The sequence below is a fragment of the Ceratotherium simum genome, chromosome X (assembly GCF_057802395.1).
Source record: "Ceratotherium simum simum isolate JZ-2026a chromosome X, ASM5780239v1, whole genome shotgun sequence".
In the NCBI taxonomy this organism is placed as follows: Eukaryota; Metazoa; Chordata; class Mammalia; order Perissodactyla; family Rhinocerotidae; genus Ceratotherium; species Ceratotherium simum.
This window is the reverse complement of record NC_141940.1, coordinates 84,109,788-84,135,821: the sequence shown is the minus strand read 5'-3', so window position 1 is coordinate 84,135,821 and position 26,034 is coordinate 84,109,788. Positions and strand designations below refer to the sequence as shown.

The following is a 26,034-nucleotide window of genomic DNA, read 5'->3' as shown; positions in this document are numbered from 1 at the left end:
GTTCCACCCACTCGCAACTCCTTTGGAGCTGCCATTGTAGGAAAATCACTTAGGTGGCTGTTACAATTATCCAGGCCAGATATTATTATAGCTGGTACAAAAACAGCAGCTTACTAGTAAGAATAGTGAGGAGCAGATACACTGTAGAAAACAGACTAAGGAGAAGTGCAGAACTCTCAGCGTATAACTCCCTCCAAACTCCTGCGCCAATAAATTTGTCATGCCCCTAGGATGACCCCCAGCTCCTCAGTGACCCTAACCCCCCATTAAAATGCCTGCCTGAGAAAGCTCAACACTGCAAGGGGAATTTACTGTTTGTTCTAGCCTGATGATAGGCTCTTGACCTACTTTTCTCAGAGCATTTACTAAAAAGGGTTTACAGTTTTGAACATGTATTGCTTACACTTCAGGAGTGTCTTTCTCAAGGACCTGAGAGCCATTCCTTTGAAATGTAATCATCGGGAAGGATAGGGCCTCTGTTTCCCAGTCTCTGTGGGAAGATAGATCCCCAACTTTGATAACTGCCAGCTAGCAAACACCGTTAACTTAATAGTATTTACACCGACCAACCTTCTGTAATTTTTCACTTCTCTGACTCTACTGAGCCCTGGCTCTCCCCCTCCCTCATTATCCCTTAAAACACCCAATTACTTTTGCACAAATTGGAATGGAGCTCAGCTTTCCCTCCTACTGTCAGTAGTTATCGAACAAAGTCTGTTTTCACTGCTTTAACTCAGGCTGTGTTTGTCCTTGACATTAACCATGGCTTAGTCTCACTGTTTGTATGGACAGCAATGAACCTAAAGTGACTTCCTGGTTTGGGACTGAGGGTCTTTCGCCACACAGGGAAAACTAGAACAGGAGCTGGTTTGGGGGCAGCTGGTGGGGAGGAGGGAGGAGATTAGCGAGTGATAGGGCTAAGGAAGGTGTAATCAGAATAGAATAAATTTTTCTTCAGGCATGGCAGTTGTTGTGAGAAGGGATCATATAAGACCACAAATGGGAAAGTCTGAAAGCAGATAGCACTCTGTTTCTCTCCAGTTTCCCCTCCCTTCCCTTCCTTTCTCCCTTCCTCTTCTCCCTCCCATCCTTCTTTCCTTCCTTTTCTTTCTTATCAAGTAATATATACATGTGGTATATATATACAGTACAAAAGGTCTTAAGATGAAAAGCAACAGTCTCCTCACTTACTATCCCCTGTCCCTCTCCAGAAGCAACCCCTTTGAACTCTTTCGGCCGTTTTTTTGGTGGTCTCTATATCTAGATATAGTGTGTATTTACCAACCAGTAGTCCTTCAGTTATCAATTCTAGAGTTTATCTGTTTACGTCTTACTATGGTATATGAGAATTTATTTCCCTTACTACCAGTTTTAAACAAGTGAGGGGATGAGTGCGTGCACTAAAATCTCCGACGAATCCTTAGTCCCAGCAATAAAATAACTTTTATTGCGCGCTTACTATGTAGAAGACACAGTTGTAATCACTTTGGATGTATTAACTCATTAATTACAAGCTCGGTTACAGGGACTAATAATAAACAAACATTTAAAAAACAAAAAGACAAAGACAATGCTCCGCCTTCCCACCGAAAAACGCTAAGGGTAAAACAGCAGTTAAAAACAAACAAACAAAAAGGCTAGCTTCGAGGCACTGCAATTGCAACCGTCTCCTTTAATTCTCCATGGCTGGCGAGTGGCGCCAGGCCGGCCCACAAGAAAAGCGCCTTCTCGCGGACAGCGCCCTACCCGGCCCGACACTCAATGAGAGCCGGGACCACGTGATGGCGACAAGCGGCACTCTGTCTTTCTCGGCGTAGTCTCTATGGTATTCTTCCCAGCCCACCAGCCCCTTGGGTAGCGGCAGTCTCGTGACAGGCTCCGGGTTTACGGCAGGTGCCCACGTGATCTTGGTCAGCTGTCGAATGGCTGTGGTGAGGTACCTGGGCTCCTGAAGGGCGGGCGGTCAGGTCGTAACCTTAGCTGACGCCGGACTCTCCCGCGCGGCCAGTCTCGGGAACAACGAGCCAGTTGAGGCGTTCACCGCTTACAGCACGGGTGCCCTACAGCACGGGTCTGCTCTTTCTGCCGCCTCTGCCTTCGTCGTCCCCACCTCTTTGCGGGTGAAGTCACCTTTGGGTTTCGAGATCTTGGGGCCTGAGGTCCAAACTCGAGACGAACCCCCCCACCCATCCCTCTTTCTCTTTCATTCTCCGTCTCTTCCTTTGCACCACCGAAACACTTAGCCTTTGAGCTGGCCTGCTTACGGTGCCTTGAGGCCAAGTTCGAGGCGGTAAAGGTAACCGTGGGTAAAGCAGCCCCCCAGTGGACAAAGGCGGAGGCAAGAATAGTGCAGGCCTAAGGCCCCAGGCGATGAGAATAGGCGGCTGAGGGGGTGAACAAGGGAAAAAAAAAGAAAAAGAGTACTGCGGATTTAGAAGGGCCCGGAAAGGACTTGTTGCACGATGGAAGAATCTGGCTCGGAGAAAAAGATGGAGAAAGAGAATCCGGGGCCGAAAATGGATCCTCCCTTAGGGGAACCGGAAGGATCGCTTGGGTGGGTGAAGGGTATTATGTCAAACCTGGAGTGGGGGGCCTTCTAACTGAATAGAATATTGTGAATTAGAACACCACACCCATGATAAATTGCTTCGATTTACCAGTAAGGTTGATTGGTATCCTGCTTTTGGTGACAGGATAAACTGGAAAGAGGACTGGTTGCTATCTGGGTAGAAACAACCTTTGGGACGGGCCTGATATCAGTCCGGGGGGGTGGGGGGTGTTCGAATGGAGGCAGTTCTGAGTTGCTTTGAATTATCAATAAAGGAGGTTTGACATCATTATGTTGAGGATAAGGAGTGGAGGAAGAGGGTTGGCATTTCCTGGGCAGAGATCAGTGGCTTGAGAGTGCTCTCTGTACCAATTTGTACCTGAATTTGAGACTTGTATTTTATATACTTTGTGCCTGTGATGAATGAAATATGACTTGGAAGGACAGCTGAAGAACTAAAGATAACTTGCAGATTTTAAAAATAGGAGGCTGACTTAAAAAAACTAGAGGACATTCAAATATGACAATATTGTTTGATTTCTTAAAGCACTTGTATATGTTGTTTTGATGAATTTTTTAAGATGAAAAATTGAGTCTTGAATTTTAATGGTCCATTTATATTCCTAAATAAATTTTCCTAGGAGCTATCTCCTGAGCACGTAATTGGGGGATAGGGAGCGTGAACTCAGTTTTATAATTTAGGAAAATGAGGGCCTCTACTCAACTGAGGTCCCACACACAGCTGTACTCAGCTGTTGTACTAAACATGCTCTTTTGCACCTCCATATTTATGTATATTTCTTTCATTCTAATTTCTAAGGCAATTGGATCATGGAAACTCTGTCTTTTGGTTTATATCTGCAGGTGGGTGCTACCAAATACAGCCATGAAGAAAAAGGTAAGACATGTTAGGTACATCAAAAACATGAAGGTAAAGGTAAGAAGTTACTATTCAGAAAATGTATTTGTGGTATATATATACCATCTTTCTTGGACTGTTGCTGCAACCTTCTATGTGTTCTCCCTGACTTTTGTTTCCTTCTTTGCTAGATTTAATTTTCTAATATATAAATTTAACTGAGTCATTCATATACTTAAGAACTTTTCGTAACTTCCCTAAGCCCATAGAATAAAATCCAAATGACTTCATCACATAGAATACCCTTTAAAAATCTGTTCCTGACTAAACCATCTACCACACCTATGTATCCTATCATGGCCATACAGAATCTGTTTCTTCTCCAGATTTAAAAATTAATTTGGATTTTGTGCAGGCCATATGCGCATACTACACAGGCCTCTGTCTGCACATTTATGTTAAACTCAACTTAAATATTACCACTATATGGTCTTACATGAGTTCTTCAGATAGAATTGAACACTCCTTCCCTTGTGCTCTTAACACTCCTTCCAAGGTACTGTGCTCTACCTTGGGGTTTAGGCAGAATCGATAAGAGCACAGCTCTGGAACAAATTTCTAAACATTTTGGGCTTTCAGTTTCTTTGCTTGTAAAATGGTGATGATAATATTACCTATCTCTTAGGATTGTTGTGAAGTTTAAATGAGCAGATGTATGTAGCGCACTTAGATTAGTACCTAACACACTTAGCCCTGGTAAGTCTTTCATAACCAATTGAGGTAAGATGTCTTAACAAAAGAAAATCACCATATCTAGCCTTAACTGCATCTAATAATTCAGTTATATAACTCCAGTTTGCTAAGGGAATGTTCTTGATGAGCCTGTCTGAAGTTGCTATCAATAAGGATGCCTAAAAATACAAGAGATTTCTACATGATGAAGAATAAAAACAAAACTTTTTTGTAACAACTTTAGACTGGCTCATCAGTAATATTTCCTTAGTGACATTAAGTTATATAGCTTAACAGCTAGATTAAAGTGAGCCTGTGTGCAGTATACTTTCATTAATACTCCCTATATTTGTAATTAGAAATTTTTATAAAATATCTTGGGATTGAAGATAGAACATGTACCCCCTTCACTGGAATAGCAAGGAAATTGGAACTGTATGTCATAAATTTTAAGTTTGAAAGGACTCTTAAAAGTCACCTTACCCAGTTCCCTTCTAGTGCAAGAATCTACAGCGTCTTTGATAGGTGTTTTTCTGTCTTTGTTAAATGCTGACATTGACAAGAATGCTGTTCACCTTCATAAGGCCACCCTTTCCATTGGACAATTCTTATTGTTAAAAACTTGCTTGTATTATATCTTTGTTTTGATAGCTTTCACATTCTTTTGAAGAACATATTTTGAGCATCTATGTTAGGCACTGGAGATACAAAGGGGATTCTCTCTGCCATTCAGGAGCTCAGAGTCTTGTGAGATACAGACTGAAAAAAAAAAAACACACACGCAAAAAAACAGATAAGTGCAATGCATTATGGTCTTTGCAATACTATAAGAGTGCCATGGAAGGACAGAGGTGAGACACGCCTAAGCCAACCTAGGGCATTGGGGTCATAGATGTTTCTTAAGGAGATGGTTACTGATCCAAGTCTTGAAGGATGAGTGGAGCTTAGCTGGAGGAAGAAAAGGGAATGGAAAGTTACAGGCAGAGAGTGTAGCATGAAACAAAGATATAGAGCAGCGCTCCCTGGAGATCTGGGAGCAGTCAAAGCTACTACAAGCAGTTCAGTTCAGTATGGCTGGACTCTAAAAATTCCAGCCCAGGAGAGTCAGAAGATGAGGGCAAAGGAATAGATAAGCCAGATCAAGGAGAGTCTTACATGTAGTTTAAGGATGATCCTGTAGCCCATGGGACACTTTTGAAAAGAAAAAAAGACAGAGTAATTAATGGGACAAAATCATGGAGGTATGTGGAAGGGATGAGATCAAGGGAAGTGGTGAAAATGTTGACCTTGAGCAGGAGGAAGAACTTTCAGTTATGCTGAAATCCCCTGCCAAGTAGTTCAGTGCATGAAACATTAGATTATGAGAGATCAGGGTTCAATTTCCTTTCAAGTTGGTATTTCTTTTACATAGTTCTGAAGATACGATAGTATATATTAATAGCATAATAAAATCACTGCAGTTCTGTCACCAAGAGGATGTGTGACCCATGGCAGGTAAGTGCCTGGCCCCTGGAATTCTAAGTATCTCTGTATTCACCAATGATTGGGGAACTAGTTAGTTACGAGTATCTACACCAGGGTGTGGGTACTGTCACTCTAGTAAAACATCAAGTACAGGAGAGAAATAGATCCCTTTAGACTTGATTTGCTGAAGATTGCTAACTTCTTTCCTTATTTTTGCCTACTTTGTCCTTAGGTCCTGCTGATGGGTAAAAGTGGGTCTGGTAAGACCAGCATGAGGTCTATTATATTTGCAAATTACATTGCCAGAGACACACGTCGCCTTGGTGCAACAAGTAAGATGTTTTATCTTATTGTAAAGTCAGGTGATCTTAACTATTATTAATCTGCATAACACACTTGGCTGAAGTAACTTGGGGATACAGAGGTTGAGAGATTTATTTTGGAGCATGTTTCCCTTTTTTTCATTCCTTTTCAGAGGAGTGTGGCCTAATTCTGATAACTATTGTTCGCTCTCTCGGAGAGTTTCTTTCCTTTCTTGGTTGCTTACCAAGTGGGATGCCCTTGTCCAACTTCTTTTTTATCCTGCTTTTTCTTAAACAAGCATAGGGACCCTTTTGTTTGTTCATTTTGGGTGGGGGGGGCTTGTTTTTAACTGTTATTCTGTTATTATATAAAGGGAAATTAACTGATAGGTGTTAACAAGCATAGCACTAAAATCTAAGATATTTTTAAAGCAGCGGTTAGTCCTAGTCTTCATTAAAAGGTAAATTGCTGGGGGCGAGGGGCTATGGGAGGGAGGTTAATCTGTACTTTGCTGCTTCTCTTCTTGGATACAAATAGATGTTCTTACTGGAGTTCCAGCTCTGACTTGAGAAATGTTTCCTTTCCCTTTATGGTTTAAATATTAAATCTGGCTTCTTAGTATAGACTAGCTGGGCTGCCATGGCTTCCAATTCAGTGGATCTATGCTCCTGGGAGACCCCTTCTGTCTCTAGGCTGTAATGCCATTTCATTTTGCAGCATCCAAGCATTTCTGGATTCTGCCTTGGTCCTTGTCCTCTAGGTGACAAAAGGATTGCCCTACCTGGCTTTCAAAGATTCCTGATCTGAGTTTCTAGCATCTTGACTGCTTTTAGGGACAAGTCGCCCACTACTTCATAAGGTATCTCACTCTGGTTTCAGGAACAAAGCACATTTTTAAAACACCTTATGTTCCAGATCCTGGGATACAAAGGAGAAGGAAACCTCATTTCTGTTGTTAAAGTGCTTGGAGTGTAGCATAGACTCTCATAATTGGGGCAGCTTTAATGGTTAGAAAGCTATTTCTTAGCTCTTTCTTAGTTAGAGCCCCAAATCTATTTTCCTTTATTTCTATTAGTTAGTCCCCTTTCTCTTCTCTTGAGCCTCTATAAATATTTGAGTATGGTTAATGTCTCAATCTATCCTAGCTATCCCTTGCCTCCCAAATCTTAGCTTCCTTAAGTTAAACATCTCCAGTTCCTCCATCTGTTCCTCATTTGACATCATTTTAAGCATTTGTGAGTGACTTGTTTGAACGTGTCTACATTTTCCTTAAAGCTCTGAGACTTGAATGCAGATGTGGTCTGATCAGGGCAGAGTAGGACTATTACATCTCTTGTTCTGGACATCACACTGCTATTAGCACAGTCTAGCCCCTACTCTCCTTTTGTGGAGTGGCCTTTATTATACCGAGTCATACTAAAAATATGCAATTCCTTTTCATATAAATTGTTATTAAAATACATATCTTCCTTCTGATTCTTGTGCAGTTAATATTTTGAACCTAAGAATAAATGCTTATGTCTATTAAATTATTCAGTTTTGTTTGTTTTAGCCTATGATATGTTCCTATACCCAGTGTTTGTTAACTGTGAAGTCCAGGACAAGTCACTGTCTCACTGGGCCTCAGTTTCCTTGTCCATAGACAAGGGGTTGGATTTGTTTTTGTTTTAGCTACTTATTCTCTCATCTGATATATTAGGTATCCTTCCTAGCTCCATGCAGTTTGTACATTTGAGAAGCATCTCATCTAGTTTTCATCTAAGTCATACATCAAAAATTTTGGTCAGGACAAGGTCCTGACCAAAGGCATGGTTTATCATGCCTGAGAGACTTCCTTCTAAAAAATACCTGTCTAAACTTCTCCTTGTCATGATTTGCCAGATTTTAATTTTTTCTGTTCTTCCAAGTTAAATATCTGGACCTAATAATCCTATGGTTTCAGTAGATTAAAGGAAGCTAATGTTTATTGTATGCTGCTTTATTTACTTTAGTCCTCATATTAACCCCATTTTAATAGATGAAGAAACGACGACCTAGAAGTTAAGCTCACCGAACTAGTAAGCGTTAGAGCTGGAATGTCAATCTATGCTCCTGCTCTATTCATTATGCCACAGCCACAATTCCTGGCAGACTTCTTTCTCTTTGTGTTTTAAATTCAGCACATTTTATTGAAGTGCCTTTTTCTAGTCCAATTAATGTTTTTGTTTTTAGCTAATCAGCAGAGTTGATTTACTACCTTACGTCTATTGAGTAGTCTTGCAACCCAAATTTCAGAACTGTTCAAACTACTTAAAATAGCTTTGAAATAATCTAGCAGCAGCATTAAAAAGTTACAAACAGAATGTTGCAAATTATATGAACCCTATACATTAAAGCAAGCCGTTTATTCAACAAGTACTTTTCTGGATTTTCCTGTGTGCCAGGCACTGTGAATGGGGCAGGGCTCTTGCCCTTAAGGATATCTCAAGTGGAAACTTTATTGATAACACTTTCTTAGCAATTACTGTATTTCCTTAAAGGTAATAAAAGTATACTTTAAAAGATTATGTTGGCCTTAATGCTTTAGTGTATCGTTAGCTAGTTTGTCATTGATGAAGAAAGGTCTGGGTTCTAATGCTAAACTTATAGACTAATTAAAAAACATATAGTGCATTGATTTTTACTTGCTATTCATTTTTATGCAGTTGCTGATTTTCTTTAAAAGTAGTAAAAGAGTACTTCTAAAATATTACATCACTTTTAATGTTTTAGTGTTTTTCTAGTTTGTTATTGCTTAAAAAGTCCAGTTTTATTTTGTTAAACTTAGAGCCTACTGTGTTTTGAAATTTGAAGTAAGGATACAGAATGGTGATATAATTAATTTATTAGAGGGCTGTTAAAATTTGTTTGTTGGAATAGGAAACTTGTCAATAAAAATATGATTATGAAGAATTTTAGTCTCAAACACTGTTGACGGCTCCAAGATTTCCTACCTTCTCAAAATTCTCTGTTCCCTTGGCTTTTATTTAATGCTTTATTACCCTGGTTTTCTTCCTTTATCTTTAACCATCCCTCCCCCTTTTTTTAAGGAAAAAAAGTAATATTTTCTTCTTTCTGCCCCATAAGTGTATGTGATTCCCCAAAGCTCTGTTCTTGGTTCTTTTCAGTTGCTCTTATGACAGCAGGACAGGAAGACTAGGAGAACCAGAGGACCATGTAGGAGACATGAGATTAAAGAGGGAGGCAGAAAGTGGGGGTTAGATGATAAAGTGCCTTATAAGCCAAGTCATGTAGTTTGAACCGAGGGTAGAAGGCAGCCCCTAGAGAGTTTTAAATAGAAATGTAACATGATCAGATTTTATTATTTTTAATTTTAATTAAAAAAGTAATACTTGTGAAAAATTCAAATATTACAGAAGTGTAGAAAGTCTACTCCTTCCCTCATTCTCAAGCCTACTTCCTAGAGACAACCACCATTAGTAGTTTGGGGTTATCTTTCTGGCCTTTTTTTTTTTTTTTCCTGAGTATATACAATCATATATATATACAGAGACATATTTTTTTTCTTTTTAAAGAAGAATGGAATAAAAATCTGCATTTTGGAGAGTTTATATCTGTAATATGGAGGATAGATTGGAAGGAGGCAAGAGTAGAAATAGGTTGACAAATTAGTAAACTATTTTAGTAGACCAGGTAAGAGATGATGGGGGCTTAACTTGGGTTAGGGCAGTAGTAGTGGATATGGTGACAAGAAAATGGATTTGGGATATATTTAAAAGGTAGCATCAGTGGGACTTGCTGATAGGTTTTGGAGGAAAGGTGGGGGAAAGAGTGCACTCAAGGATGAAACTAAGGTTTTAGCTTAGGCAACTGGTTAAATTCACTGAGAAGGAGAAGACCAAAAGAGGAATAGATTTTGTGGAAAGAATGGGGAGATGATGAGTTATTTTTGTATACATTGAGTTTGGGATACTTGTGGTTTATTCAACTGGAGATGTCCAATGTATGATTCAGAAAGGGAAGAGAGAAATCTGTATTAGAGATACATATTTATGAGTTATCAGTATCCAAATGGTAAATAAAATAATAGCTTGCCTAGATTAGCTTGCCTAGGAAAAGTATATATAGAGAGAAGAGTAGGTGGCCAAAGATGGAATACTGAAGAACTCCAACATTTAAGGGACGGAAAGAAGAATAGGAGCCTGTGAAGGAGGATCTGCCAGAGAGGTTGTAGGTATGCTATCAGAGGCCAAGAGAAGAGAATTTTTTGAGAAGAGAGTAGTCAACAGTGTCATGCTGCAGAAAGTAAGACAAGGACTAAAAAGTCCACTGGATTTGGTAATGGGGCCATTGGTATGTGAGTAGAAACCAGATTTCTATCCCATGTGCTCCATATCTAAACAGTCACTGTATCCTGTCACTTCTTTTGTTATTGTCTTTCCCTTTCTCAGTAGCACTTTTTCCATTTTTTTTTAGTACTAGACCGTTTACATAGTCTTCAAATTAATAGCAGTTTGAGCACCTACTCTCTCGTAGACTCTGTTGGAAATACAAAGACATGTAAGATATGATTCCTTTTCCAAGGAGGGGGAAGTAAAGGGGATAAGGGAAGTAGTTTGAGCACCTACTACGTGCCAGGCACTTTGTGTATAACTCCTTTAATCCTCACACTAATCCTGTGAGGTCAATAGTATGCTTTTTTAATAGAAGAGGAAACTAATACTCAGAGGTTAAGTGACTTGCCCAAGGTCACACAGAGAGGTAAAGCTGGTATTTGAACTAAGAACTATTTGACTCCAATGCCCATGTTTTTTTTTAATAATGCTTTGCTGCTTGTGATCTAGTTTATGGGAAGATAAAATTGCACAAGTTAGATAGCAGTCAATTTAAGCAACAGCTTCATGTTAGTCATAGAAGAAACACCACTGTGTGATTGACTATTACATGAATCGTAAAGATGATAATTGCTAGGCTTTGAGAAATTTCCAGGATAAGAATCTTCATTATTCCTCCTTGTGATTTTTGTGCCTGGCAGAGAGTAGATGCTTAATATGTTTAAATGAATTCAGAGGGAGTGATGACGGTAAGTGGGGGTGGCCAGGTAGGGCTTTTAGAGGAGGTGGGATTTAAGCTGGGTCTTAAAATATGAATCTAACTTTGAAAGAAAGGTGGGGATGACTTTCTAGGCAGATGGACAGAGTAGGCAAAGTATAGGGTGGGGAGGGAAGTGTAAGGCAGAGGTCGCAAACAGGCAGCCTATATGCTGGATAAGGCCTATAGATGTGTTTTGTTTTGCCTGTACAATGTTTTAGAAAATTTGGAATTAGTTATCAATATGTAAAAGTTTCCAAAAAAATCTGGATTCCTCCCTACTATTGAAAAATTTAGAGATCTGGTAATCCTAATCCCATGTTCCTGCTTGGCAAATGAGCTGGAGTTGAGTAACTGCCAACCACTCCATTGTCTCCTTGGGTGGACGTTTACTCTCCATACATGATCAACTTTGCTCTTGTACATTTACTGGCCTGGCCCCTGTTAGCAAGTTTGCGACCCCTGATGTAAGGTATTTTGGGGGTTGGGGAGATAGTGGGGTCTGGGAGGACTATGAATAAACCAAATTGGATTGGAGCAAAAGGCTTTGTTAATGTGAATCATTTGGAAGTATGCAGGTAGATTGGAAGCCAAATTTCTGAAGGACCTTGAATGCCCCCCTATAGGCATGGAGGAACCATTGAAAATTTTTTGAATGGGGAGTGACATGTTCAAAGTAGTGTTGAGAAGATGAACCTGACAGTAGTCTATAGGATGAAGTAAAGTAGGTAAGGCTTCCTGGTGGGAGGTAATTATGGAGCTATTGTAGTTGAGAAGGTAAAGGCCTTCCTTAATGTTAGTGGCAGGTTGTAAAACAAGGAGTGGAATTGAGAGAGATGACAAAGGAATAGCAATGAATTGAATGTGGACAGAGGAGTCAAAAATGATCCCTCACAAAATGGGAAAATGGTAGGGTCATTAACCAAAATAATGAAATCAATAGAGGGAGCGAGTTTGGTTATGTTTTATGTTTGTTTTATATTTGGTTTTTGTTGTCATTTTTCAATTTTTAGTGGAGGGTGTTGGGGGAGGCAGGTGGGTCAGGGAAGAGCTATTAAATGGTATATGTCTCTGTCTTACATGTTGAAATTTTAACATTAGTATTATAATTGGAGTATTATAAACTACTAAAAGTAAAATGACTTTATGAGAGCCAGTTCTGTAGCTCAGGGTAGTTTAGGTGCTCACCTTGCCACTAAACCACACTACTAAGCTGAAAAGCACCTTCTTGTGGCTTTGAGCATTTCACTCCACTTTGGTCCTTCTAAATTCCATGGGTTAGTGCTTTGCTTATTTTGAATTTCACCTCACATGCTACAATTACTAGATTTGGCATATTTGTCTTCCAGTTGATGTAGAACATTCTCACGTTCGATTTCTGGGAAACCTGGTATTGAACCTGTGGGACTGTGGTGGGTAAGTATCATCTGCTTACTTGTTTGTGAGGCCAATTGCAGTAATCATGGCATCTGATATATCAGCACAGAGAATATGCTTGAGGAACTATCATTTGTAATAGATACATTGGATAGAAATTACTTCAGAATTGGTGCTTGATTAAATAAAGATCTCTGACTTTTATGTAATTGTGAAAATGCCCTCTGTATGTGATGTGTTTTAGCAGCACTAACACAAGCTGATATCTGTAATATGGGATAGATTATCCCTCTCTTTTGCAGGTGAAGAAATTAGGTTTCTATCTCAGATGGCCTAACACCAGTGCTGAGCTGAGCTCTTAGCCATCACACCATACCACCTCATTCTTTGTTATTTCAATTATTATCTCCAGGCAGTCTAAGAACTATAGATCGGACCGGAGCACATATTCTCCAGCTGAGTTACCCACTGTTGGAGGAGTAGGAGACAGTTTTTCCTCTCATTGCCAAGTCACTTCCAGAATATCTTATCACAAATGCACATTCACTGTGCTTGTGTGTGGGTATTACTCCCTACCCTATGGCCATTTGAATCTCCATGCTAAAGCAGCAGCACGTAGTGTACAGTGGTTAGGAGCATAGGCTCTGGAGTTAGATTGGGGTTTGTATCTCAGCTTTGTTAGCTGTGTTCTTCTGATAGATCATTTAAACTCTCTGAGCCACAGTTTCTTCATCTGAACAATAGGGATAATGATGATACCAATTCATAGGGTTGTTTTGATGATTAAGATAATATATATATAAATGCATAGCAAACTGGCTCACAAAATAAACAGATATTGTTAGCTCAGTGTTTCCCAGCTCCTAGCATAGAGCCAACCGTGGAGTAGGTGTTCAGTGAGTATTTGTTGAAAGAATAACAAAATAGCCAAATATTCGATAAGAAAATGATTCCATTACTGCTAGCAGATGGATCACTTAACAATTAACACCCTAGTAGCTCTCTCCATACAAATCCTTTCTCATTATTATTGCTTCCAATTCTGTAATCTGTGTCAAGAGATTGGTCCCAGTGCCTTGCTTTTAGGCGCTAAGATGTTGTCATTTTTACAGATAAGGCAGCTGAGGTCAAGTGAGATTATGAATCTCCTAAGGTCATACAGCTAATTAATAGCAAAGTGCAGGACTAGAAGCTAGGTTCCTGATTCTTTTTCATGACAAAACTCTACTGTTTTCTGCTAGGCAGCTGGTAATTGAGAACTTCTTGGGAAGCAGCACACAGCCTAAGGAGCAAAGAGCAACATTCTGCTAAAAAGTTATCTTGGAGTGATTTTCATATAGTTTACTAGTTAGTCATTCAATAAATATTCATTTAGCACCTACTCTATGGCAGGTGCTGTGCTAAAAGCTGGGAAACAATGGCAAACAGTAACAGACATGGTCCTTGCCTTCAAAGAACTTGCTGTCTAGGGAAGTGAATTGCCATTAATGAAAAAAACACACAAACAAGTGTGTAATATCACACTTGTGGTAAGTGTTAAAAATAAGAACAATGTATTGGTATAAGGGCCTATGGTAACTGGTTTTGCCTAAGTCAGAGAGGACAGGGATAAATGTTTCTGTGAGGAAGTATGAATTGAACTGAAATCTAAAGGGACAAGTAGGAGTTAATTAGATGTAGAGGTAGGAGGATAGCATGTGAGACAGAATGAACACCATTTATAAAGGCCCCTTGGTGGATAGACCACGGGCCACTAGAAGTGAGGGAAGGTCAAAGTATATTTGGAAGACAAAGAGGGGACAAATGGTGGTGCAGGGTGCCGCTCAGGAAGTAAGTAGGTGAGGCAGACTCATTTGCTATTATTTGCCCCCTAATTTGAAGCCTTAAGATTATCTTTCGCATTGATTAAGCCAACAAAAATATATTGTAAGTAGGAGTGACTAAACTGAGACCTTGCTTACTACCTAGATTATTTTTTTCCTACTAGACAGGACACCTTCATGGAAAATTATTTCACTAGCCAACGAGACAACATCTTCCGAAATGTGGAGGTTCTGATTTATGTCTTTGATGTGGAGAGCCGAGAACTGGAAAAGGACATGCACTATTACCAGTCATGCCTGGAAGCCATTCTGCAGAACTCTCCAGATGCCAAAATTTTTTGCTTGGTGCACAAAATGGATCTGGTACAGGAGGATCAACGGGACCTGGTAAGAAGCAGAAAGGGTGGTGCACCAAATGGTTGACATGCTTTGTAAACTTCTTTTGTAGAAGTATAGGTAAATGTGTACCATTCTTTTTTCAGGAAAAAAAATCTCAGCATAAGCTTTCAAAATAAAATTCTGTCATTTGTTTTTTAAAATGCTCATAAACAAATTTTCCATGGTAAAGGAAAGATAATATTCATTTAGCAAATAATTTCCACATTTAGGTAAGAAATCTGACCAGGTGATATCACTAAGCAGCCTTTATATATTTTTAAAATACGTTTGCTACCCCTGTTTTACTGATCTTCGGAGCTGGCAGTTACTGTCAAGGCTAGAAGACCTACCAGGGGTGAGATGAAGTAAGGTCACGGCTGTCACTAGGTTGATCTAGGAAACTGGTATGCACCAATTCAAGTGCCAAGCACACTGTGTTAGGCTCAATGCCAAGTCCCTCATAACTGCACTGATACAGTATATTTCTCTTATTTTCTAGCATGAGAGTTAGTGCACATAAATTTAAACCAGAGAGAGAAGACACAGTAGAAAGGTCTAACTTCTAGCTAGCTATGAGACCCCAGGACTGGCAAGTCGTAAATATAGTCTAGCTTTAATTTGCTCAATATAAAATAAGAAGGTTGGATTTTAAAGTCTAAGCTGAAAGAGAAGATCCTCTATTTCCAAGAGTAAAGCTGAGGAAAGCAGTTTTAGAATACATGCATACCTCGGAGATATTACGAGTTTGGTTCCAGACCACCACAATAAAGCAAATATCACAGTAAAGTGAATTACACGAACTTTTTGGTTTCCCAGTGCATATAAAAGGTATATTTACACTATACTGTAGTCTCTTTGGTGTGCAGTAGCATTATGTCTAAAAAAAACAATGTACATACCTCAATTAAAAAATAACTTATTGCGAGGCCGGCCCTGTGGCCTGGTGGTTAAGTTTGCAGGCTCCACTTCGACAGCCTGGGTTCATGGTTTCGGATCCCAGGTGTGGATCTACACCACTCATCAGCCAGACTGTAGCGGTGACTCACATATAAAGTAGAGTGAGATTGGCACAGATGTTAGCTCAGGACAAATCTTCCTCAGGAAAAAAAAAATACCCTATTGCTAAAAAATGCTAACCGTCATCTGAGCCTTCAGTGAGTCATAATCTTTTTGCTGGTGGAGGGTCTTATAAAAAAGGCAATGCCTGCAAAGTGTAATAAAGTGAAGTGCAATAAAATGAGGTATGCTGGTGATATAGAAGAATATAGTTCCTCTTTGGGTTGGAGCCTAGGAGTCTAAGGATAGCCTTTATTTAACTAAAGGATATTTTGGTAATATCTGTGGTCAGGAATACTTTTTTTCCATAACTAGTTACAGGACTACCTCCAGTATCCAGCAATGGGTATGTTTTGATGTTTCTAGGTCAGCTTACAGGCTTTCAAAAAGCACTTGACAGGGTTCTGTATTTGACTCCAGAAACTACTTTTGAGTATCTAGTTTTTTAGTTCCTTCTCCCTTTCTCTGTCTCACTAAGTATTAATTCTGTTTTAATTCAGCAGAAAATCCTGTATGTAGCTTGGGTCTTGAGATCGTGAGGGCTTTGTTATTGTTATTCTTGCTGTTGTTGTTTTGTTTCCTTTAAAAATCACTTCATGGGGCTGGCTCTATGGCCTAGTGGTTCAGTTTGGTGTGCTCCACTTCAGTGGCCCGGGTTTGCGGGTTCAGATCCCAGGCATGGAACTATACCACTCGTTGGCCATGCTGTGGCAGTGACTCACATATAAAATAGAGGAAGATTGGCACAGATGTTAGCTCAGGGCTAATCTTCCTCAGCAAAAAAAAAAAAAAAAAAAAAAAATCACTCCATTCCCTGGCCCAATTTGTGATAGAAAAACCTAGAGGATTCCAATAAATGAGCTCCTTATGTATTTTTTAATTACTTCTAATTTTTAGTGATCAACTTATTGTTTTCTAAATGCTTGTATAAATATCCCCAAGGATCATTAATATTCTGTGAGATTTTAAGCTTAATTAAGAAAAATATGAGCCGGCCCTGATGGCCTAGTGGTTAAAATTCGGCATGCTCTGCTTCAGTGGCCCAGGTTTGGTTCCTGGGCACCGAACCACACCACCCATCTGTCAGTAGCCATGCTGTCGCAGCGGCTCACATAGAAGAACTAGAAGGACTTACAACTAGAATATACAACTATGTGCTGGGGCTTTGGGGAGAAAACAAGAAAGAGGGGAAGATTGGCAACAGATGTTAGCTCAGGGCATATCTTTCCCAGCAAAGAAAAAAAGAAAAGAAAAGTATACTGTATTTCATTAGAGATTCAGACTTGGAAGTTTTAAACTAAAAATGGCTAGGATGCTTCCCTAACTATCAATTTCAAGCAATATAGATGTCTCCTTCTATGTGTGTGTGTATTAGTCAGGGTTCTTTAGAGCAATAGAACCAATAAGATGTGTGTGTGTATATTTGTATCTATATATAGATTGATTGATTTTAAGGAATTAACTCATACGATTGTGGAGGCTGGCAAGTGCAAAATCTGCAGGGCAGGCTGTCTGGAAAGAGTTGATGTTATAGCTCTAGTCAGAAGACAGAAGAGGGAGTAGAATTCCCTCTTCCTGGGGGATGGCAGTCTTTTTCTCTTAAGGCCTTCAACTGATTGCATAAAGCCCACCCACATGATGGAGAGGAATCTGCTTTACTCAATCTACTGATTTAAACATTAGTTTATCTAAAATATATCTTCACAGCAACATCTGAACTGGTGTTTGACCAAATGTACCGTGGCCTAGCCAGGTTGATACATAAAATTAACCATCACAGTGTATACACACACTCACTACAGACCCACTCAGTCATGGAAAATATCTGTGTATATATATTTGTATAAATAGATATTTTTCTATATGGATAGATATTTGTGTGTGTGTGGGGGGGTGTTATATCTATATAGCCAAATAAATACGGTCCATACAGAAATAACATATATGAGTGTATACATATGTGTGTGTGAGAGAGAAAGATATCTGCAAAGATTTTATTACAAAATCTTGATATGGGTATAGCGATCTTTAAAATGACCCAGGTTGGGTGATTTGGAATGTTAGATATATTTTATTAAGACTCCTCTGTGTGGTAAATTTTATTTTTCAACATAGTGCTGTCAGTGAGTACTCAGCACAAGCAGCATGGGCCTGAAGAATTATAGTAGCTGTTGCACTTTTAGACCTGACCTGAAATCATTCCTGCCATCCCAGTTTATGAAGTAATGTTCACACTGAAAAATTCCTCTGAGGAAAGAGGAAATGCTCCTGTTTAAAATATGCTGAAATAAGTGCATCTTAGATTTTGCAGTGAAAGAGGAGAGCTGTTGTATGCTAATCAGTATGTTGGACTTTTAAATTCAGATTTTTAAAGAGCGAGAAGAAGATCTGAGGCGTTTGTCTCGCCCATTGGAATGTTCTTGTTTCCGAACATCTATCTGGGATGAAACTCTTTATAAGGTGTGTATGTTTCCCTGAGTTCCCTCATTTTAAGAGCACAAAAAAAGCTAGAAGGGTATTATCAAAACTAAAAGATTTTGAACTCTTTCATAGCCATCTAGATGTGTTGAACTAAAAAACGAAATAATCGACAATAAATTGTTTGAAAAATATCAAACTTAACCTTAAGAGATTTTGGTTTTGATCTTAGATTGGGTCGACATACCTACCAAATCACAATGAATTAGCCAGTTTGATCATGATCAGTTTGGTACTGATCTTTGTGACATCAGAAGTTTCACTGGCCATCATCCATTTTGACCTGTTGTGGTCTCAATGCTGATTGGAGCCTTGTCTAATATTCAGGTACCTCTATAGGATATAAGCTATTATGCCTAAGTTTGGATGGCAATAGAAGAACAATATTTAGAGGAGAGATTGAAGAAAGGAGTCTTAGAATGAGACATATTATGCCTGAAGTATGGTAGCTTCAACTTTCATGCCAAATTGGAAACTAGCGTTTTTTCAACCAGAAAGATTGTTCCCATTGCTGGAATGGATACCACACTGCTTGTAGTAGTTGTAGAGGTTATAATAGCTGTGTTATGGATGAAGCTAAGATTACGTTATTGGCACATAGGCTCCTTATCCTGCTTCCTCCCTTCTCGTGATCTATGATTTGAAAGACTGGCTCCTTTTGGGTCCTCCTATGGTCAGACCTTTCCTTCAGACTGCTTCTGGTATCCATTGACAAGTCTGACTCTGGGTGGGAAAGCATCCTTCTCCATCACTGGTAGCTACAGCCTCAGTATCAACTGCATCTGACAAGTATCTACAACCAGAAACACAGAAACCTGACTTGCCAAGGAGAAAAACAGTTGGACTTTAAAAATAGCCATTGATTTATTTTTTTAACTAATTCATTTTTTTCCCCAATATTATGTTGACCCAGCCTCACTCTAATAACAGATCATTTTGAGATGCCTGTCTAGGAAGTACTGTTCTAGATTAATTTGGGCCGAATTTCTCTCAAAGCCTTATTCCCATAGAACAGGTAACCGTGAATAAGGATGGACATGACGCACTGATAAGAACCAACTGCGGTGTGAAGGATGGCAATACATAACACGACCAAAGACAATTGGCTAATCACAACACTGCTGTGAGTGACAATGTCTCTGCTGTGGTTAGCTTTGGTGCCTTCTCCAAGGTAAATTCAGCAGTGACATTAACACCGACCTGGGAACTTGGAACCCGAACCCCCATGCCTAAGTAATAAAACTAATTGGAACAGAGACATGACACTACTATCTCTTACATCAATGTTGCATAGAGCTGACTTAAATTTTTATATTAAGTTCTGTTCTACAAGCACTCATTTCGTATCTGCTCGATGCTGTTGGACACACAAAAAGACAAAGACCAGGTTCCTGCCCTCTAGTAGGGGAGAGAAGAACATTGTACACCTTACCAGACAAACTGGAATGAGATTGAAGGAAGTATTACAATGGGAATTCAAATAAATGAGCCTTAAGAGAATAGAGGGAGGGTATGGTTAATTTCAACTCGTTACATTAGTCATACTCCTCTGGATGAAGTCAGTTTTAGGCAAACACACAGTGGACCATTTTTAATTCAATTGGATCAGTAATTTATACAGCTGACAATAAGCCTTTTGGAATGATAATGCCACTAATTTCTCTTGTAATTTCTCTTGTATGTTATCCCATTGAGAGGAGGGGCCATTTGTCCATGTGGCTCTGATATTTTCACAAAATTGATTCTTGGATGTATGTTAAATATAGCATTATTAGATTCTGATCTTAGAGCAATCTACACTATTGGACTTAAATATTTGTTGAGTGGCTTGGTTAAAAGCTTTTTAGCCTAGTAGATCAGAGTTTTCAACTTTTCCTAAGGCAACATGATAGAATTAAATTATTTGTTTATTTTTAATTATCAATGAAAAGAAGTTTCTTCAGCATTTTACAAAATGTAAATAAATGTAAAATGTAAAAAAAATCCAACTGAAGGATAAAAATCAAATATTAGCTTCATTTTCTCATTTTATTTGTTATATCATATTTATTATCAGTATTTGTTTTAGATTCAATTATCACCATATTTTGCTGTCCATATGTTTTAGTATACTTACTCATTTTCACAGCTCTGGGACTGGCTACCTGTTAGTAATATTACACTGTGCTTCTGTTCTGTTAGGCTTGGTCCAGCATTGTTTATCAACTGATTCCCAATGTTCAGCAGCTGGAAATGAACTTAAGGAATTTTGCTGAAATTATCGAGGCTGATGAAGTGCTTCTCTTTGAGAGAGCTACTTTTCTGGTGAGAACTTTCTGCTCTGCACATGTACTTCACACTTACCTTCTTCTACTCAGCAACAGAGAACAACATGTTGCCATTTTCAAGAAGCACCTTTTTGCCTCTTGTTGTTACTTCAGCATGCATAGCCTTATTTATAAAGTAGTGTTGTCAGCAGTGACCTGAAAGAAAGTCCTTTGGTGTGTAGCTCTTTAGTAGTTAGTAAAACTTAGATTTTTGCAGGTATGCCTTAGTAGAGTTTAGATTATTTCTGCTAATAATTGTTCATTTGTGTTAAAGAATTCCTATTTCCTATTGACTTTTATTATGAAATGAGGGGTATTTTCCTTTTGAGAAAACTCACATCCCACTCCTTTCTCCAAAAGACTGAGTTAAAAACTTTTAACATGGAAGAGATATAACGGTCAACTCAGTAACATAGCTAAGAGGTCAGATGGAGAGGTGGAAGGAGTCAGAGGCTTGTTGGTATTTTTATTTTTCTTATAAATTCAACTTAACAACTATGTTAGACCCTACTGTATGTATGGCCCTGAGGCAGGATGCAAAAACCAATATTTATAAGTAAAATTTCTAAATAACGGTAATAGAAACTAATTTGAGATGTCACAAAGCACTGCATAAGTAATTGCTGATCACCTTAGTAAATGTAACTCTAAGAGCAGCTCACAGTAAACAATTTGTTTCTGAGCTCTACCAATGCTTGATGATTTTAGATACATTTCTTAATCTCTCTGAGCTTGGTTCCCCTTCTATAAAATGGAGATAATGATATCTATATCATAGGTTTGTTGTGTGGATTAAAATGGGACAAGGTAAGGTTAAGCCCTAGCACAAAGCTTAGCATGTAACTATTATTATATATTTATTAAATGTTGCTATTAATGTTAATTAAACATTGGTTCCTTTTTCTATTATAGCAACAGAGGGCAGAGAATGCAGAGTGCAATTTTTCCTCCTTCCTTTGTGAAAACATTATTTGTAAATGTAAACATATTTGCAAGTAATCCTTCCTGCTAGCTGGTACACCTGAGACAAGGAGTCCTAATCAGAGTGTCTTTCTGTCTTAGCCTATTGGCAGGGGTCACTTGCTTGGAATTATGCTACCCTGAGTCGTCTTTTTTCCTGCTAATGTGAATAGCAACAAGCAAATGAACTATTCTGTCTGTCTTGATATACATGTCATGGCAGAATCCTGTTTCAGCAGTATTCCTCTGCCACATCCACCACACGTGATCATAGGGGTTAACCTAATATAAGCTGCTTATTCTTCACTAAGAGTTACAGGTGGCTTTTGGTTATAGGTTTCTCTTGAAGACCAAATTTAGGTGTGATTGACCATTTTCACTGAGGGGGTTGAAGTCAAGCACGGGGAACCTGTTCCACCATTGATCTAGGAATTATATTTTGAAAGTTTCACATGGTTTCAGGGAATTTCCCTGTGTATTTTCTTCTGATGAATGACTCAGTTTTCCTTCCTACTAGAAGCTTTACATCTGTATATTCAGCCTATAGGAAATACTTGTGTGGTTTTATTAAAATCTGAAAGTGTTAGGGGAAGTGTTTTCAGCTGGCGTGGGTGTCCATCCTGAATACATTCATTTATAAATAGTAAATCCTCAGAGGTTGGAATCATTTAGTTAAGATTTTTAAATACAATACCAAAAGCTACTTTGTTATAGCCTTCATTAAAATTAACATTAAGTACACCTCAAGAACAGCTAAGAATTTTTTTTTTCCTTTTTGATTTATACTTATTTTTAATCAAAGACTTTCCTGTGAAATATTGAAATAAGATGAATATTTAATGATTAAAGTAAGTGAGAAAGAACAACAGTGAACCAAAATAGGTAATACTTAAATGGTATGATAAAATAATAACCAAATGGTACTGGATGGGTCATCCTTAGGGATGTTGAAATTATGCAAAATGTTGGCAGGATATAGGACAGAGGAAAAGAGACAGTAAGCCAGGTGCCAAGATTACCCTGAAAAATCAGGGTGACCAAGAGACTGACAGGTGTCTGCCTTGAGGAGTAGCAAGGGTGATATGACTATGCTGTACTGATGTAAAGGGCATTGCTCTTTTTTATAGGTGATTTCTCACTATCAGTGTAAAGAGCAGCGTGATGCTCACAGATTTGAAAAAATCAGCAACATTATTAAGCAGTTTAAGCTGAGCTGCAGGTAAGAGATGTTGTGTGATCTATTTATCCCTGGAAAAAAATTATTGTCATTTTTGAGAGGTTCAAATAACTATAGTGGACTGCACTTCTATATTCAGAATAGTTCCTTTAATTGAAAAGAAAGCTAAACTCTAAGGGAGCCTACAGTTGACTTAGGTGAAAGTCACTGTTCTTTAATGCAAACTCAACTGATACAGAAGAAGCGTGTGAAAAATATCTAAGCAGAGTACCCTTTCAAGATGTTTCATACTATTTGGGAATAAATAAGGAGAAAATGTCCAAGAGACTTTTGAAAAAGAAGAAAGAAGGAGAATTTACCCTACCAAATTCTAAGATTTTCTATAAAACTACAGTAATTAAAATAGTGAGGTACTGATTCAGGAAAGGTACAAAATAGAGAGTCTAGAAATGTCTAATCATGTTGTCTGAGCTTTAACTAAATACAATTTGAATCTTAGCATTGTGAATATAGGAAGAAGGAATGGCTGAACATCATAATTTAGTAAAGATTTGATAATCAAAATTCTTATCCTGGGACAACTTTGATGCCCAGATAATAGAATAGGTATAAGTTTACTCCTTTTATGCCTTAGCACACTTTGAGATTTTCTGGCATGTTTATGCTAACATTTTTAAGAAGAAATAGCAAATGACATTCAAATATAATTACCTTGTTTGTTTTCAAAGAAATGGGATCATTTCTTAAATTTCAATGTAACTAACATTCAAAAGATATAATTATTAATCTCAATGATAGGGAAATTTCAACTTAAATATTAAATATTCTTAAATTTTAGAGAAACTTTTTATAACATGATTTTTTTTTTTTGTGAGGAAGATCAGCCCTGAGCTAACATCCATGCTAATCCTCCTCTTTTTGCTGAGGAAGACTGGCTTTGAGCTAACATCTACTGCCAATCCTCCTCCTTTTTTTTTTTTCCCCAAAGCCCCAGTAGATAGTTGTATGTCATAGTTGCACATCCTTCTAGTTTCTGTATGTGGGACATGGCCTCAGCATGGCCAGAGAAGCGGTGCATCGGTGCGCGCCCAGGATCTGAACCCAGGCCGCCAGGAGCGGAGCGCACGCACTTAACCGCTAAGCCACGGGGCTGGCCCTATAACGTGATTTTTAACATGGATTTAGGTCTAAGCCCACTTTCCTTTCAATATTAAGTTCTAACCCACTTTCAGAGTCACTTTCCAAAACATGTTAAATTCAGCATTAGAGTTTCCTTGGAAAAACAAAGAAGGGTTAGTCATTAATGAAATGGTGAATTGAGGTATAATGCTATGAAAATGTTTAACATAAAAGATAAGAATTTCTTATATTGCTATTATTTTATGTTTACTCACTTTTCTCCTTTCTCCTGTAGCAAGCTGGCTGCCTCTTTCCAGAGCATGGAAGTCAGGAACTCTAACTTTGCTGCTTTCATTGACATCTTTACATCCAACACATATGTGATGGTTGTGATGTCTGATCCATCCATTCGTAAGTTTAAACTTAGCTGACATAGGTTCAGAGCCACATATTCTTTAAACTAATTGCTCTAGAGGTAGTACTTTATTAGATACTGAAAAGCTATTTTGTAGTGGGGATGGTTGCACAACAGTGTGAATCTACTTAATGCCACTGACTTGTATGTTTAAAAATGGCTAAAATGGTAAATTTCTTGTTATGTATATTTTACCACAATAAAAAAAACTATTTTAGTACCAGTGGTAAATAGTTTTTTATTTAATAGACTTATACTTTGAAGCTTAAAAATAATTTAGACTCTAGAGTATTATGTGTTCTTCATGGGAACTTCAAAAATCAAGTTACTAAATCTAGGGATTTTAAAGAAAAGAGAACCAAAATGTATGATTTATGCTCCATATGATATGGATTTTTACAAGACTAGCCAATCTAAGCTCAGACCTATTAAATGTTGAACCATTTTATATGTCATTGTATATTTCTAAGTATCATATTCCCGTATTTGTGTTATGGGCATAAAGGGAGATATTTGGTGCTTTCATGCCATAATAGCCATATCCATTACAACCATTGAAATAAAGGTTCTAGCAGTATTTCCAGGATGTTCCCAGAAGTTTAAATTATCTCTGATCCACTGGCTTTTCCTACCTTAGGTTAATATTAAAATACAACATAAGCTGATGGATTTTATACTATTTGCCCCAAACCAAAAGATTTTGAAAATTTATTTTGGAAATTTTGTGTTTAGAATATAAACAAATCTTCTACTTATTCAGAAAAATTAAACTCTGGCTAACTTGGGACCTCCTATTTCTGTATGTTCTCTGTGTCATATGTTGTTGAGGGATTTGGCTCTCTTCTGTTTATTTGTTTTTACTAGTCAGACATTCCTTTGACTTCCCATACTTATTCTGTTGGGTATTTCCCCCACCTCTACCCTCAGCTTCCGCAGCTACTCTGATCAACATCCGCAATGCCAGGAAACACTTTGAAAAGCTGGAAAGAGTGGATGGACCAAAGCAGTGTCTTCTCATGCACTAAACATTGCCAAATGTTGTTTCAGAAAAAAAATAGAAATACTGTTTATTAATTAATCTTAATGTTATATTCGTATATGTAGGCTCTGAAATGTTGTGATGCTTACCACTTCTGTATTTCTTCCCTGCTCCCCAGTCTTGACATTTAACCTTGAATGCTATTACTCAAATAGCCAGTGGGGAATTAGAAGATGAGCTGTCCATGAAGTTGGTGTGACATAAAAGTAGGTGATATATAAGTTTTCTGATAACAAGGTTCTAATAGTGTAAGTGTTCTGATAACCTGGTTCCAATAGTTGTGTATGCCAAAGCCTTTCCCAACATTGTCTCATATTCCTTATAAGATAGTAACCTATAAGTTTGGTATATTACTGTTTTCTCAGCATGCTTTAAAAATAATCCTTAACTTCAATTGTAAATAAACTTTTGCTGTTAGGGATTTCAGTGTCTGTTTTTCTTTTCCTGGTTTCTTCAACTTTTCCCTAGAAAAGAGCAAATGAATTTCACAGTTATCCTAGGGGAAGGGGACCTGCTGGTTGGGAAATAGTACAAATTAAAGTTAGATGAGTAGGATGGAGCCAGATTATAGCCTTAAATCTAGGCAGAAGAATTTAGATATAATGCCATAGGAAATAGGAAACCATTGTAGGCTTATGAGGAGGGAAATTATGTGAAAGGAATTTTGAAAGAAAATTAACCTAGACTATATGGGCTGACTGATGGCAGTTGGGGAAGATGTGGGAGTAATCCAGGCCTGAGGTATGTTGAAAGTCTGTTCCAGGATGCAACTGGAGAAGGAATAGGGAGAGAAAAATAGATAGAATTTATGAAATGTAAGTCTTTCTTTGAGGTCTGAGAATGGTTAATTTTATATATTCCATAACACCTAATGGGATCTGCCTTCATTGTGCTAGTCACGTAGTATTAAAACTTTTTTCAAGCTGGAAA

At 38.2% G+C, this 26,034-nt stretch overlaps 1 protein-coding gene across 2 annotated transcripts; it reads left to right on the top strand.

The window, feature by feature from the left end:
* Nucleotides 1–1,873: 1,873 nt before the first annotated feature.
* On the top strand, nucleotides 1,874–26,034 carry RRAGB (Ras related GTP binding B). Of its 2 annotated transcripts, XM_004443359.3 has the most exons (11): nucleotides 1,874–2,554; nucleotides 3,413–3,446; nucleotides 5,836–5,935; nucleotides 10,362–10,445; nucleotides 12,326–12,392; nucleotides 14,341–14,563; nucleotides 17,975–18,070; nucleotides 20,270–20,392; nucleotides 22,482–22,573; nucleotides 23,946–24,061; nucleotides 24,993–26,034. In XM_004443359.3, exons 1-11 carry the CDS (start codon nucleotides 2,463–2,465, stop codon nucleotides 25,088–25,090), a joined length of 1,125 nt encoding a protein of 374 aa, XP_004443416.1. In that variant the 5' UTR covers nucleotides 1,874–2,462; the 3' UTR covers nucleotides 25,091–26,034. The 2 variants fall into 2 exon arrangements, with proteins under 2 accessions (XP_004443416.1, XP_004443417.1); XM_004443360.3 differs by lacking the exon at nucleotides 10,362–10,445 and having other exon boundaries at nucleotides 1,875–2,554.

Excerpts from the sequence above, each read along its gene's own strand:
- RRAGB (XM_004443359.3), top strand. The coding sequence starts at position 2,463 with ATGGAAGAATCTGGCTCGGAGAAAAAGATGGAGAAAGAGAATCCGGGG. Across the intron at positions 10,446-12,325 it reads TGTTGGAAATACAAAGACAT|TTGATGTAGAACATTCTCAC; the intron begins GTAAGATATGAT and ends TTTGTCTTCCAG. Across the intron at positions 24,062-24,992 it reads GATGTCTGATCCATCCATTC|CTTCCGCAGCTACTCTGATC; the intron begins GTAAGTTTAAAC and ends CTCTACCCTCAG.